At 35.6% G+C, this 15,390-nt stretch overlaps 1 protein-coding gene across 1 annotated transcript; it reads right to left on the minus strand.

The window, feature by feature from the left end:
* Positions 1-1,790: 1,790 nt before the first annotated feature.
* Positions 1,791-3,419, minus strand: LOC141291565 (U8 snoRNA-decapping enzyme). Its single transcript, XM_073823720.1, has 4 exons — positions 3,167-3,419; positions 2,970-3,010; positions 2,623-2,848; positions 1,791-2,526 (listed from the first exon to the last, which is right to left on the minus strand). Exons 1-4 carry the CDS (start codon positions 3,293-3,295, stop codon positions 2,320-2,322), a joined length of 603 nt encoding a protein of 200 aa, XP_073679821.1. The 5' UTR covers positions 3,296-3,419; the 3' UTR covers positions 1,791-2,319.
* Between the last annotated feature and the right edge of the window lie 11,971 nt (positions 3,420-15,390).

Raw genomic sequence — 15,390 nt, forward strand, 5'->3', positions numbered from 1 at the left:
TTAATTATCTAACCAAAATAGGAGGGATCATACATAATGCATTTTATTTTTATTTAGTACTGACCTGAATAAGATATTTCACATAAACAACTTTCACATATAGTCCACAAGGGAAAATAATAGTTGAATTTAAGAAAATTACCCTGTTCAAAGGTTTACATACATTCTGTGAGCTTTTGAACCTTTTGTAATAGTTGCAGACGAGTCCTTCAGTTGTCCTCAGAGTGAAAAAATGGATCTCAAAATCAAAGTCATTGTTGGAAAAGCTTCAAATACACAAAAATTTGTTGGACCTGAAGGATTTTTTTGAAGAACTGCGGGCAATTTAACTGCTCAGGACAAACAAGGGACTCATTTGAACTTTAAAAAAAAAACTTAATTCAACCATTATTTTCTCTCATGGTCTATATATGTGAAAGTCTTTTTTCAGGTCAGTACTAAATGAAAAACAAAATGCATTTTGTATAGTCTCTCTTATTTTGGTAATATTATTAACCTTTTGCAGATTCTGCAAGTTGTATGTAAACTTTTGACCTCAACTGAATAAGGTATAATGCATGGCTAGCTGCACATTGGAAGATTTTTTTTGCACAACATGGAGGCAAAGAACCACCAACTGTGAAGCGGTTCCTCCTCAAAGTGCATTAAAATCGTTTAATGCACAGCTAGCCATGCATTATCCCACATATAGCATGGTCATTGGCCTGAATTAACAAGTTAAAGCTGTTAATGATGTTTGCAGCACAATACCTGACTGGGGGAGAAAGATATAATACATCAAAATAATATGGTAAGACACACCAATGTGCAATGTCAAGCAGTAAAACTACTTGTTTTGTACAGCTAAACATAGCTGGATGCGGATGAGACTGGAAGTCAGACCCATAAAATGTACAAACATCATCCGCTCTTATGGGGGGAAAATGGATAAACTTACAATAAAAACAATAAAAAAATGCCTAAATGGAAAGTTTACCCATTTTCAACCAGCTTTGTATTGCTACAGCGTCACTAGTATATGAACATAATATTTCCATGTGACTTTCACCAAAATATCTCCAAGATTTTACTGTACTTTTTTTTTTTTTAAATTGCATTAAGCTGCAGTCAGCTTTTATTAAAACCTCATCTTGCCAGCGGTGAGGTATTTCTTTAAATAAAGTAATAACAAAACAGGCAGCAAAGTTTCGTGCTACAAGAAACTGCTACACTGCTTAACATAATCATATAAGACAACAGTGAATTACCGAAAATCCATCATATGAGCTAGACATGCCGTAGAAAGACCTCTGAGTAATAGTTTCTGAAAGTCATGAATTCTCTGGAACCGTTTCCTATAAGAAAGGGGAAGTTAAAACGAGAGTTAAAACGAATGGCACTCTCATTTACTTGTTGATGGATGTTATGCAAAGTTTTCTCTCATGTAACACTAATTTAAAGGTGAAAAGACAATAAATAGGCCATTTGTAAATTTCTCTAAAAAGTGTCAACAATGTAGCTCTATTAAAACTGATTGTGCACTCTGCGACACTGGTGCAAACGATGGCGTTTTTTGGAGGTGGGACTGTCTGTTTGCCAACCAATGGCAGATGGAGGAATATTTAATTTTTTGTACAATTCTGTTCAGAGAAGCAAGTAGCCCAGAAATTACGCACTTACAGCCAGAGATAAAGACTGGCTTGTAAATGGTACTTTGGCAGCGCAACACTGTGGTCATTCTAAGTACTGCAAGTGTGATATGATTAAAAACTCAGCTTTGATACAAATTTGTTAAAAAAAATAGCCTTTTATGCAGATTGCTGTTTATTAGTCAAACCAGCATAAACAATTTATCTTGCAAATATCAAACTCTCATAAACAGATCGGATAAATTCAACAAACAGTATGGCGTACAAGTCTATTATGCACTTGTACATAAATAATAAATTATTAATGTGCATATGCAAATTATACGCGTTAATATTAATAATAAATTAAATTGTTATGAGGTATAATTATTGCAACACCCCTGAGTAGTATTATTTGCTCTAATGATGCACTAGTACAGCAAATATTGACATAAAGTAAAAATATTATCATTAAGTAAATTTAGATTCATGAATTGTTAGCAAATGTATGATAAACAATTAAAGCCCTGTTAAACAGGTCTAGTCCTCTGAGACACAGGGTATCTACAGAGAGTACATGCTGTACATGGTTGAATCAGGAACTGAGGGTAGGGTGAGGACAAGAGGGAGTTTCTACTGGCACTAGAGGGGTTGGGCTTCTGTGATGTAGCTGTGGCCCAGGGGTGAAAAGGCACCGCTGTGTAAACTGATGTCAGTGCGGATCACCACTGCGTGTGCGTCTCATCTGCTCAGCCTGACTCACAGCCTTCTCTATCTCCCCCTGGGACAGCAGCCTACAGCGCTGCAGGGCAGAGAGCAGCTGGGCCCGAGAGTTACTGATGAATGAGTGGGACAGGAAATAGGGGAGACCACCTCCATTCCTTAGGAAGTAGAGCGGCACTCTAACCATACCTAATACCTGGAGACAGATAAAGAAGTTAGATAATAAGATTTTCTAAGTATATTTACACACATGAAAACACATGAAAAAATAAACAGAGCTTTAACCATTAACCTCGAAACCATGATCTGTGGCTGTAGTTACAGCTGCTTTCTCAAGCTCCTTTAGCTCTGACTCTGTCATCTTCTTGATGTAGAAATGCATGATGAGCTCAGAGCAGGATGAAGAAAGGCAGGAACATATGTGATTGTCCACGCCCACATGCACAGCCACGCCCACCTCCTCATGCAGTTCTCTGCTAAGCCCCGCCTCCAGCGTCTCCTTAGAGGGGTTCACCAATCTACAGATAACAAAAATAAAAAACAGCCTCTATGAATAATGCCAGCTCGTTTGTTAGCAACTTATTATTCACGAAAAGTTTATTTATTTGTTTATTCATTCCTGTAAAAAGATTAACTCACCCCCCTGGGAAACCCAGCAAGCCATCAAAACGCATCTGCATCTGAATGACAGTAATCTGAATTCAGGTTCAAGGGCGTTCATTTACATATTATTTTGAAATTCCTGCGTTAGTGCACCTGTCGCAGTCGCACTCTTCAAATAAAGGTAAAAAGATGTGAAGTGCAGGTTAGGTCACACTGAGTGCACTCTTCCTTACCAGTACTATGTGTTTGATTGGGATTTTCCCGAAGAGTTTGGCACTAGAGTCTCCGTACAGCATAATATGACACGCATGTTTGAAGCCCTTCCGTGTCAACGCTTCTTCTCTCGTGAGCTGTTCCTCCATTACAGGACGAGCGATAAACAAACCAATTTATCAGTCAAATGTATATTAAATAACGCGTACTGATAAGTAGGGAATACTTATCAGTACGAAGTAACACAGATACTATATGGGGGTGTGTGTTGTTACTGCTGCTGCAAGCAGTGCCACTATAATCGCCTGACGTTCACTATTTCAAAATAATAGTCCATGGAGAACGCAAGTTATTTTTTATTTACAGGTATGTGCCAAAAAAATAGAATATCGAGGGAAAGTCCATTTATTTCAATAATTTGTTTTAAAAAGTTAAACTTGTATGTTATATTAGTTCACTACACACAAAGTGAAATATTTCAAGCCTTTATTTGTTTCAATTTTTATGATTATGGATTAAAGACAAAAAAACAACAACAAATCCAGTATTTCACAAAATTAGAATATTTCATGTGACCAATAAAAAAAAAGGATCTTAAACACATGTTGGCCTTCTGAAAAGTGTGTTAATGTACTGTATTATGTCCTCAGTACTTTGTTGGGCCTTTTATATTTGCCTTCAGCTCGTCTGCATTTCAGGGTCTCTGTTCCCTCATCTTCCTTTTGACAATACCCCATAGATTTTCAATGGGGTTTAAGTCAGGCGAGTTTGCCGGCCAATCAAGTACAGTTTTTCCGTGGCTATTAAACCAGGTACTGCTAGTTTTGGCTTTGTGGGCAGGTGCCAAATCCTGCTGGAAAATAAAATATCATCTCCAAAAAGCTTGATTATGCGTCAAGCCACTCCTGAACCAAAAACAACGTCAGAAGTGTCTGTGCTGGGCTAAGGAGAAAAAGTACTGATCTGTTGCCCAGTGGTCCCAAGTCCTGTTTTCAGATGAAAGCAAATTTTGCATTTCATTTGGAAATCAAGGTCCCAGAGTCCGGAGAAAGACCGGAGAGGCACAAAAGTCAAGCTGCTTAAGGTCCAGTGTGAAGTTTCCACAGTCAGTGATGTTTTGGGGAGCCATGTCATCTGCTGGTGTGGGCCGGTCCATTGTCTTTTATCAAGTCCACAGTCAACGCAGCTGTCTACCAGGAAATTTTAGAGCACTTCATGCTTCCTGCTGCCGACAAGCTTTTTGGAGATGATGATTTTATTTTCCAGCAGGATTTGGCACCTGCCCACAAAGCCAAAACTACCAGTATACCTGGTTTAATAGCCATGGAATAACTGTACTTGATTGGCCGGCAAACTCGCCTGACTTAAACCCCATTGAAAATCTATGGGGTATTGTCAAAAGGAAGATGAGGGAACAGAGACCCCGAAATGCAGACGAGCTGAAGGCCAATATCAAAGCAACTTGGGCTACCATAACACCTCAACTGTGTCAAAGGCTGATCGCCTCCATGCCACGCCGCCTTGATGCTGGAATTAGTGCAAAAGGAGGCCCAACAAAGTACTGAAGACATAATACAGTACATTAACACACTTTTCAGAAGGCTAACATGTGTTTAAGATCTTTTTTTTATATTGCTTACATGAAATATTCTAATTCTGTAAAATACTGGATTTTTTTTGTCTTTAATCCATAATCATCAAAATTGAAACAAATAAAGGCTTGAAATATTTCACTTTGTGTGTAGTGAACTAATATAACATAAAAGTTTCACTATTTGAAACAAATTATTAAAATAAATGGACTTTCCCTCGATTTTAATTTTTTTTGGCACATACCTGTATATAAACCCGACAGTTAACTATGCAAACTGTGCAAACTTTGTATTTACCACATCTGTCAAATAAAAATATAAAAATAATTAAAAATCCTGAAACCTGTTTAAAATGTTCGAAAAAAGGTCCCAAATTATTTCATAATTATTAAAACAAAAGCAAAAACAACAACAACAAAAAAAACAATGATGGTTTTAATGGTAGTGTTTTGACCAAAACTACCATGGCAATTTTTGTAAGGTTGGACACAATAATTTATTTTATATAGCACTACATGGGCTATTCTACAGAACTGGTCCAAAGTAAGAGTTGGAAATGACTTGAAAAAAAAAATTGTATTTATGCAAATTGCATAATATCCAAGGTACACATTCTAGTAATTGTGCAGTTAATTCTCATATTGTATTTTCAGAAAGTTTTGGAATATTTGTCCTCTCCCCAAATTTGTCACTACCGAAACAAAGTAATGTATCATTTAATTAGAAGGGTTATTTTGACCTATCAAGATCTACATCGTAAATATATTTTTTTGCTTATCAAAAACAATTACAATTTTAACAATATTTCAAGTGTAATTTATGCAATTTGTTGTATTTTGAATCCAATTTGTTCTTACTAAAAGGCAAAAAGTTGATCATACTGATTTTAAAGTTTTAAAGTTAGGGAATCATTACTTTGAATATACACTAAACCAAACACTATGATAACACCATAGTTAATAATTCAGTATACTTTACAGTCTGTGCACATTTTCGGTAGTGATAGTAATGTTTTGTTAGCGACCACATCACATAACAGAATTTTAACTTGCATACTAAAACACTACTGAAGTACAAAAAATCCTTTGCTGCAATAGCAATGGACAAGCAAAACTACCTAGCTAGCATATGCTTCTTTTATTTTTTTTTTTTATTTTTTTTATTTTTTTTTAACCAGGGCTGTACTAAAATTTTGTTTATTTCCCTCAAATAAAGGATTATGTGTTGCCTTTTGTCACTACCGAAACAATTATGACATGTTTTGGTCATGACTGTTTCGGTAGTGGCAATTTTATGGGATAACCACCAAAAAACAAACAAAGATGTCACTACCGAAATGCCAGGTAGTGACAATTTTAGATACTTTTGAACTTAGATGCTAATCAGCACATGGTTAGCTAGCACAGTTCTGAACAGTTGTACACATATAAAAACTAAATGTTATGGTAAACTCCCAAAAAAGTGTGTTTAATTATAGGAAAATGGTGTTCGGTAGTTACGTTCTTTAAAGTTACACACAGATTTGTCATACTTTTGAACATATTTACCTCAAAATGATGGGACCTATCTACTCACACCTTGTAGCTATGAGAGAAAGTGACACATAAATATTTCCTGATCATAAATGTAGAGGTGTAGGTAAAATCAGTCTCAACCAGTAGACTTAAACATATGCTGTTTCGGTAGTGACATGAAACATTTTTAAGGTCCATAATTTACAAGGAAAATATAATAGGAATTTTTTTGAACTTCACTTTTTAAAAGAATCAAAAAGATACTTTTAAAAACAACAATGGAATTCAATTTTCATACGTTGAAATTTAGGGGTTAGGGTTCAGGACAGCCACCTCCCAAAAGTACCCAATAAATGATGGTTTTATATATATTAAGCTTACTGATATTTTAAATATTATTGTGGGTTTCTAGATAATAGATTGATCTTAGTAAACATCTAAGATTTGAATACTTAACTGCCTTTTAAATGTATTTTTTGGTTGTGGGACAGCAGTTTGCACCAATTTTGTAGAATGGCCCATATAACTAATGAGAATGATAGATTTTAACAAATGTTTATTGGTGATATTTATAGTCTTATAGTTTATAACAAAAATGCATAATAGTTAATCCATTATGTAGTTTTATCAACTTTTCAGAAAATGTCTTCGCTTTTCCCGCAAAATTTGGGTACTTTTAAACTGTTACCAGGGGTTGATTTTCATGGTTTGACTGAAACACTTGTATTGACATATTTAATATTCTACAAGTTATAAAACTGTGATAAAAGAGTTTTTTGAAGGAGGTCCACTGGTAGTGAGCCGTATTAATGATTACTATGATATAGTGGTTTTCCATTTCCAAAAGTTACTGTGAAATATGTATTTTAGGTATAAGAATAGCATATTTTGAGTTTTGATATTTGAGCTTTGTTACACAGACCTGTCAACCCTGGACAACGTACGTCTGTTGTCCTATAGATGGCAGTAGCAACTAAATTGTGCTCCTAAAGATGCAACGTTCACTCAGTCGAAAAAGAAAAAGAAAGAAAGAAAGAAAGAAAGAAAGAAAGAAAGAAAGCAATGTAAGAATGAAAGAACATGAAAAAGTGTTCCTGTTAAAAAAAAGAAGCCAGAGGAGAAAGACAAAGTGGATACAGCGCTTCCCCTTCTCCTTTATGTCACCCCGAATCTATGCCACCTGTGCATAGCACTAGAAATAACCTCTTATATCTAAATGCAGTGTGGCTTCAAAAGCAAATCCGATTCCACGGTCATAACTGTTAATTCCACACGCATGCACTAACTCTAGTTTCATATTGCCCAATTAGTTTGCAAAGAGCTGCTGTGGCCCTCACATAACATTGTAAGTATTGGACAGATAAAACCAACCTAAAAGTTATTCTTATTGTACTTACACTTTTTACATCTTTATACAGATGACAATTGTAGAATAACTGTAGTACCTGCTCATAAAATAGTATTACCGTATGCATACAAGTTTAAAAGTTCTAACCGCAAGACATCTTCAGTAATTTATTTCATAAACAAACTACTAAATATCTGAGTGCTGTAGCAGCCCAGAGGGAATGTGCCTTGGACATTTCAAGGGTGTAAGACTACACTGCTTCCATGCCAAACATCACTTGACAGGATTCTTCAGCAGCCTTACAGGAGCTTTACAAGTTAAATCATGATGCCACTACCGTCTCTCTGACCTTGTGCATTGCAAGGTGATGACTGGAGGAAATATTGTGTTTCACAACCACTCCCTTCTTCTTTTAAAAAAAATATCATTTGTCTTCTCAACTCCTGTGCCAGCTGGACACAGAACATGCAAGCACGATGCCTTAGGAAATAATATGGGATGATATAATTACGTATATGGGCCAATCTACAGAATTGGTGCAAACTGCTTTCCCACAACCAAAAAACACATTTAAAAAGCAGTTAGGTAGTCAAATCTTAGTTGTTTACTAAGATCCTTTTTATTATCTATTGAAACCCACAATAATATTTAAAATATAAGGAAGCTTAATATATATAAAATTATCATTTAGAGTGTACTTGCAATTGGGAGGTGGCTGTCCCGAAACCTAACCCCTAAATTTCAACTTATGAAACTGTTATTGAAATAATTTTTGCATTTTATTCAATTGTTGTTATTAAAAATATCTTTTTGATTAAAAAAGATTGAAAGTAAAAAAAAACAGGTTTTATATTTTCTTTGTAAAGTATGAAACTTTATGTAAAAAGAAAACACGTCCTACATTTTTCATGTCACTACTGAAACAGTTTATGTTTTAGTCCATTGGCTGAGACTGATTTTAACTACACCCCTACATTTATGATCAGGAAATATTCCTGTGTCCCTCTCTCTCATAGCTACAAGGTGTGAGTAGATAGGTCTCATAATTTTGAGGTAAATGTGTTCAAAAGTAGGAAAAGTCTGTGTGTAACTTTAAAGAATGTCACTACCGAACACCATTTTTCTAGAATTGAACACTTGTTTTTGGAGTTATTCCAAAAAATTGTCACTACCGAAACAGTCACGACTGAAACATTGGTTTCGGTTTCTTTGTTTTTTTGGGTGTTATCCTATGAAATTGTCACTACCGTAACAGTCACGACTGACAAAAGGGAACACATAATCCTCATATTTAGGGAAATAAACAAAATTTTAGTACAGTTATGCAATTTTATTGTATTTTAGTATGTTTTTGTAGTATTTTAGTATGTTGGTTAAAATTCTATAATGTAATGTGGTTGCTACCAAATCATTACTATCACTACCAAAAATGTGCAGTCACGACCGAAACATGAGATGTTTTGTCAAAAATAAAGTATACTGAATTATCAACTAAGATGTTATTATAGTTTTTGGTTCAATGTATATTCAAACAAAGTAATCCTTAAGTTTGAAATCAGTATGATCAACTTTTTTTTTACAAAGAAAAATTTGATTCAAAATACAACAAATCTCATAAGAGACTAGAATATTGTTCAAATTATAATTGTTATTGATTTACCTCTGAAAACTTCTTAATAAAATAGAAATATATATATATGTGTGTGTGTGTGTGTGTGTGTGTGTGTGTGTGTGTGTGTGTATTTACAAAAAAGATCTTAATAGGTCAATATAACCCTTCTTATTATATTATATAGGCTATTACTGTATTTCGGCAAATCTGGAAAGAGGACAAATATTCCAAAACTTTCTGAAAATACAATATGAGAATTAACTGCACAATTACTAGAAATATATATTATAGATATTATACAGTTTGCATACATTCAAAATTTGTGGAAAGTCTGACTTTGAACTAATTCTGTAGAATGGCCCATATACATGTAAACATTTTTAAATCACTAAAACATCAAAATAGCTACATTCATTCAGCATTAGTGAGAACTGGTGTAATAATAGTAAATAAAGTACAGTTAACACAGTTAGAGATTCACTAACTACAAAGCGAAGGATGAGAACTGTGGGTAAATATGGCACTGTTGTGTGTGTGTGTGTGTGTTCTCCAGCAGTTGTTGCAAAGTTGGATACGGCTAATGTGGGTTTTCTGAGTCAGCCGTGTGGATGTTTCCATCAATCCCTAGGCCTCTGAATTGTTAAGAGACGTTTGGAATAGCGATATCTATGGGAGACTGACTGAATTAACTCATATTCACTTCCCATTCCAATCTGTCAAGTTTCCAATTGTCCCTTGTAGGAGACAGTAAATGAATGTGGAGATGTGCAGGTGTATGTAAGTGGGGCTGAGAATTTTAACGGCAGGTTATATGTACTATTTAAATAGTAATGGTGATCGTGTAAGCCTATACTGGGAATGTTAAGAGACAATGAAACAGGTGGAGAGATAAAGTGAGGTTCATTAGCCTCGCTGTAGGATGTTGGTCAAGCAACAAAGAAACTTTGTGCTTTATAGAATTCAACTGATTTGCGGCCACAGGTGTGTGTCTATTAGCATGCTTTACAATGGCTTTAAACGCGGTTCATCCAATCAAATTTCAGAACTCAATCTATCCGTTTTATAAAATGTAACTTAGACTTTAAGCATCCACGCACAGACTTGTATCAGGCATCTAGGTTTGAAGTCAGTGTTGACTCAAGGCCTTGTTAACTCTGTCCGTCCTCTCTGGGCTTACCGTGTGGCAGGGGATTGCGCCAGAATGGCTGCGCTATTCTTGAGCCTGAGCGCTTTCTAAGTTTAAAAGGTTTATGTGAGCTGCTGGCTATTGTTCTGGTGAAGGCGTCAGGGATTGTTATGGGGGATCTTGGGAGGGAGAGATATAGTGCTGTCAAAATCCAGACTAAAATAGGCAGACAGCTGTGGGTGCTCATATCTAGGTTATGTGGTTGAGTGTGTGTGAGACTGACGGCGTTGCAATGGAGACCTAACACAATGCAGATGGAGTCAGAAGGGGATGAAAGGCACTGGTTGTCTCCATCCAATGAGTCACTTGCTAAAAGACTGATTAGCTTACATTATTGCCGATTTGCAGGGACGTGCTGGCTGGTTATCCCGAGGTTAGGACATCTAGGGTTTCCCAAACTCTCCTTCTCTTCATTCTCGCTCTCAATCACACACACAGGTGCAGGAGGGTTGCTGTGTGTCAGGGTCTTACGCCACTGTCAGAGGCAGATCAGTGGGAAAAATTAATGTAGAATCTTGAATTGTGGGCGAGTCAGGTGGGATCTGCTTCACAAGTCTGCACCTGTTGGATAGATCACACAGGATTTAGAAGACTAGGAGATACTGTATGTTTTGATTGGCAAGAGGAAAACATTTATTAAGAGTAGTTTATGGGTATTTTTCTTGCCCCCATTGGGTGTGGGTATACAGAATGCGACCACCCTCCTCCACCCCTGACCTTTTAGCCTCTGTGTTAGAGGCTTGTGCCATTGGATGAGTGCTGATAATCTGTAACAACTGCTCACCATGTGTAGAACTTCAAATGCTGGTTCCTGGAAGCTTTGTTCAGGTGTGCCATGTCAGCCGCTCTTTTATGGCAAATGACATTGTAATGAATTGTATAATGTTGGAGAGAAACTATTACCTACATCACTGTTTTTAAACACTGAACTGAGGAAATAAACAAACGTGTTCACCTAAACGGTCCTCTCTCTCTGATGATTAGCTGTGGAACGTCTGATTCATTCTAGTGAATCAGTTCATCTTTAACGGTTATCTCTGTCCTATGTAGCATTGGAAAGTCCAGTTAATTTTAATGAATCACTTCATCTTAAACAGCTCTTTGTCCTATTTGGCATTGGGAAGTCTGATTCATTTTAATGAATCACTTTATCTTAAACAGTTCTTTGTCATATGTGGCACTGGAAAGTCTGATTTATTCAAGTGAATCAGTTCATCTTTAACGGTTCTCATTTTATGCAGTGTTGGACAGTCTGATTCATTCTAATGAATCGGTTCATCTTAAATGGTTTTCTCTGTACTATGTAGCATTGGAAAGTCTGATTAATTTTAATGAATCGCTTCATCTTAAACAGTTCTCTGTTTGATTCATTCTAGTCAATCAACTCATCGTAAACTCTTCTCTTTGTTCTATGTAACGTTGCAAAGTCTGATTCAGTTTAATGAATCACTTTATCTTAAACAGATCTCTGTCCTATGTGGCATTAAAAAGTCTGATTCATTCTAATGAATTGCATCACCTTTAACGGTTATCATCTTATGCAGTGTTGGACAGTCAGATTTATTCTAATGAATCTGTTCATCTTAAATGGTTTTCTCTGTACTATGTAGCATTGGAAAGTCTGATTCATTTTAATAAATCGCTTCATCTTAAACACTTCTCTGTCCTAAGTAGCATTGGAAAGGCTGATTCATTCTGGTGAATCTGTTTATCTTAAACGGTTCTGTACATCCTATGTACCATTGGAAAATCTAATTCATTTTTATGAATCGCTTCATCTTAAACCGTTCTCTCTGTGCTATGTACCATTGGAAAGTCTGATTCATTCTAATGCATCTGCTTATCTTAAATGGTTTTCTCTGTACTATGTAGCATTGGAAAGTTTGATTCTTTCTAATGAAACAGTTCTTCCTTAATGGTCCTCTCTGTCCTATATAGAGTTGGAAAGTCTGATTCATTTAATTGAATTACTTTATCTTAAACAGTTCTTTGTCCTATGTAGCATTGGAAAGGCTGATTCATTCTGGTGAATCTGTTTATCTTAAACGGTTCTGTACATCCTATGTACCATTGGAAAATCTAATTCATTTTTATGAATCGCTTCATCTTAAACCGTTCTCTCTGTGCTATGTACCATTGGAAAGTCTGATTCTTTCTAATGAAACAGTTCTTCCTTAATGGTTCTCTCTGTCCTATATAGAGTTGGAAAGTCTGATTCATTTAATTGAATAATTTAATCTTAAACTGTTCTCTCTGTCTTATATTCTATTGGAAAGTTTGATTCTTTCTAATGAATCACTTCATCTTAAACTGCCTCCCTTAATGGTTCTCTCTGTCCAATGTAGTGTTGGTAAGTCTGATTCATTCTCATGAATCATTTCATCTTAAACTGTCCACTCTGTCTGATGTACCTTTGGAGTTTGCTTTTTTCTAACAAATCCCTTTATCTTAAACTGTTCTCTGTCCTATGCAGAGTTGGAAAGTCTGATTCATTCTAGTGAATTGTTTAATCTTAAACTGTCTCCTCTCTTGGCCCTATGTACCTTTGGAAGGTTTGATTCTGTTTAATGAATCAGTTCATCTTTAACAATTCTCTCTGTCCTATGTAGCATTGGAAAGTCTGATTCTTTCTAATGAATCAGTTCTTCCTTAATGGTCTCTCTGTCCAATGTAGTGTTGGTAAGTCTGATTCATTCTAATGAATTGTTTCATCTTAAACTGTTCTCTCTGTCCTATGTACTGTTGGAAAGTTTGATTCTTTTTTATAAATCTGTTCATCTTTAACAGTTCTCTCTGTCCTATTCATCATTGGAAAGCCAAATTTGGTTGTTCCACACCAACAGATTACAAAACGATTCACAGATTTAAATCCTTGCACCATGTACTATTTTCTATTTATGTAAGCAGGATACGTATGATTATAGTAGGATACATATAAATTGGTCTGTTCAATATAATACCGCCACTCTAACTCTTCACACATTTAAAAGACCTCTTTGTTTTGGTGTAAGCTTTGAGTAGGCGAAATTCTAAATTACATCACTGAATAGTCTCATTCTTCTCCAAAAGCTGTAGTGAAGTGAAGCTAATTTTGTTTTTAAAACTTTCCTCAACTCTGAAATTGCTGTATGAAGCAGGCTAATTCATTTCATCATCCCTGATGTCACTACAAACAAAAAAGATTATTAATAAAATTATTAAAAATAATACACAAATTTACGCCTTAGTCATAATCTAGAACTTGTGTTACATCTCAGTACTTATCTGGCGAGAAAATGTATACTGTTGTTGTGGTCCACTCCTCATGTTCCCTCGATTAATATGTGGCTGAATCAAATTGCTACTTTCCTACCTCTGGAAAAACTAACCTGTGACTTGCGTCAGAGGTCTGATGATTTCTGGCGTATCTGGTGTCCACTATGGGATTTTCTTGAGAATGTATATTGAATGTTTTCTTTTAATTTGATTTTTTTACAAATCTTATTTATTTATTTTTATTAATATTATAATTTTTTTGTGTGTGTGTGTGTGTGTATGTGCTATTGCCCTTCACTGATTCTTTGAATACAAGCTGATGGATGGTTGTATATTCTGCTGTAAGACACCCATACCACTGTTTAGTTATTTTCAAATACTTAATAAAAAAATATATATATAAAAAAATAAAAAATAAAAATAAAAATAATAATAATACAAAAATAAAGTGTACTTAAGAAAAGTCACTTAGGGAACAGAAAGTTTAACAACACTTTCAATATAATCATGTACCAAACCGATATGGTGTCATGTTTGTACCTCTGACAGTATTTATAGTGTGGGCGCTCTTTCAGTGTTTGATCACTAGCGGATCACTCTCAGTAATTTCTAAGGGAAACAAAACAGAGCACCGCCTCTTTAACCACAAACCCATGCCAGACAGCACGGCTATCTCTACACGGAATGCCGGCTATTGCGAACAGGAGTTGTATTCTCTTCTATTTTCGGACTACATAGTGGGCTCTGGATTCTGCTAGAGGACACTTATCTCAGCTTTAGCCCTCAAGGTCGACAGCTTCTGAGGCGCCTATTTACTGAGGAGGATCTGATTGTATCAGTAACCGAGTATGAACGTTATGCAGGTCTTGTGTCTTATATTGAACATACTACTATGGCTTTCAACTAGTCTGTCAAATAAATCACAGATAGATACCCTTCCAATACACACACAGAAATGGACGGCACCAAGTTGATACAAAAAACAAAACAAAATGCTTAGTTATAGCCAGGCCCTCAGTTATAAGCACAGACTGATTTCATCCCTTTCAAATACCACATTTCATCCTGTCATAACACAGTTGAAGCCTACTCTTAAAAATCCCCTGATAGCTCTCTGAATTGCCAGAGCTAACTGGCCCACTTTGTATTCAATATGGTATGCAGTTAATGTTTACATTTAGCAAGAAATCATATTATAATTATAAATGAACTGTACAAATCAATATCTAAACATTAGCTATGTATATAAAACGTACATTTCCTATTCTAATAAAACCAGAAATATAAATACTACATGTGTTTGGTTCTATACTTTTGCTTTCGTTACCAACTAAACACGAATCATCTTGAGGGTCAATTTTGCGATAATCTAACTTTTGTTATTACAGAAATATTGTCTGAAAACTTAGTTATATGAACAAAATAACTCGCTTCCCCGTCCCAATCGTTTGTTTTTATTCCTTTATGACGGTTCAAGTCTTAATTAGGGCCAGACCCCAAAGCCCATTACAATTCTAGATATTGTAATCACTTTTTTGCCAATTATAACGTCACTTAAGTCTTTAAAGAAATAAAGAGGTTACGTATTTAACCTCTGGACAGCAGTGTATAAATCACAACCAACAACAATGTCGTTTTAAAAATAACCCCTTACAGTACGGTTCCGTCAAACCTGTTTGCCTTTTGTGAACGCGCAGGGACTGACCGCACGGCCACGCAGCCAATGAGCAACGGAAC

This window comes from Garra rufa, chromosome 18, assembly GCF_049309525.1.
Source record: "Garra rufa chromosome 18, GarRuf1.0, whole genome shotgun sequence".
NCBI lineage: Eukaryota > Metazoa > Chordata > Actinopteri > Cypriniformes > Cyprinidae > Garra > Garra rufa.

Bases quoted from the DNA above. Each gene is read 5' to 3' on its own strand.
- LOC141291565 (XM_073823720.1), bottom strand. From the start codon at position 3,295: ATGGAGGAACAGCTCACGAGAGAAGAAGCGTTGACACGGAAGGGCTTC. The intron at 3,011-3,166 runs GTAAGGAAGAGT...ACTGTCATTCAG, and splicing joins CAATCAAACACATAGTACTG to ATGCAGATGCGTTTTGATGG. The intron at 2,849-2,969 runs GTGAGTTAATCT...TGTTATCTGTAG, and splicing joins TTGCTGGGTTTCCCAGGGGG to ATTGGTGAACCCCTCTAAGG.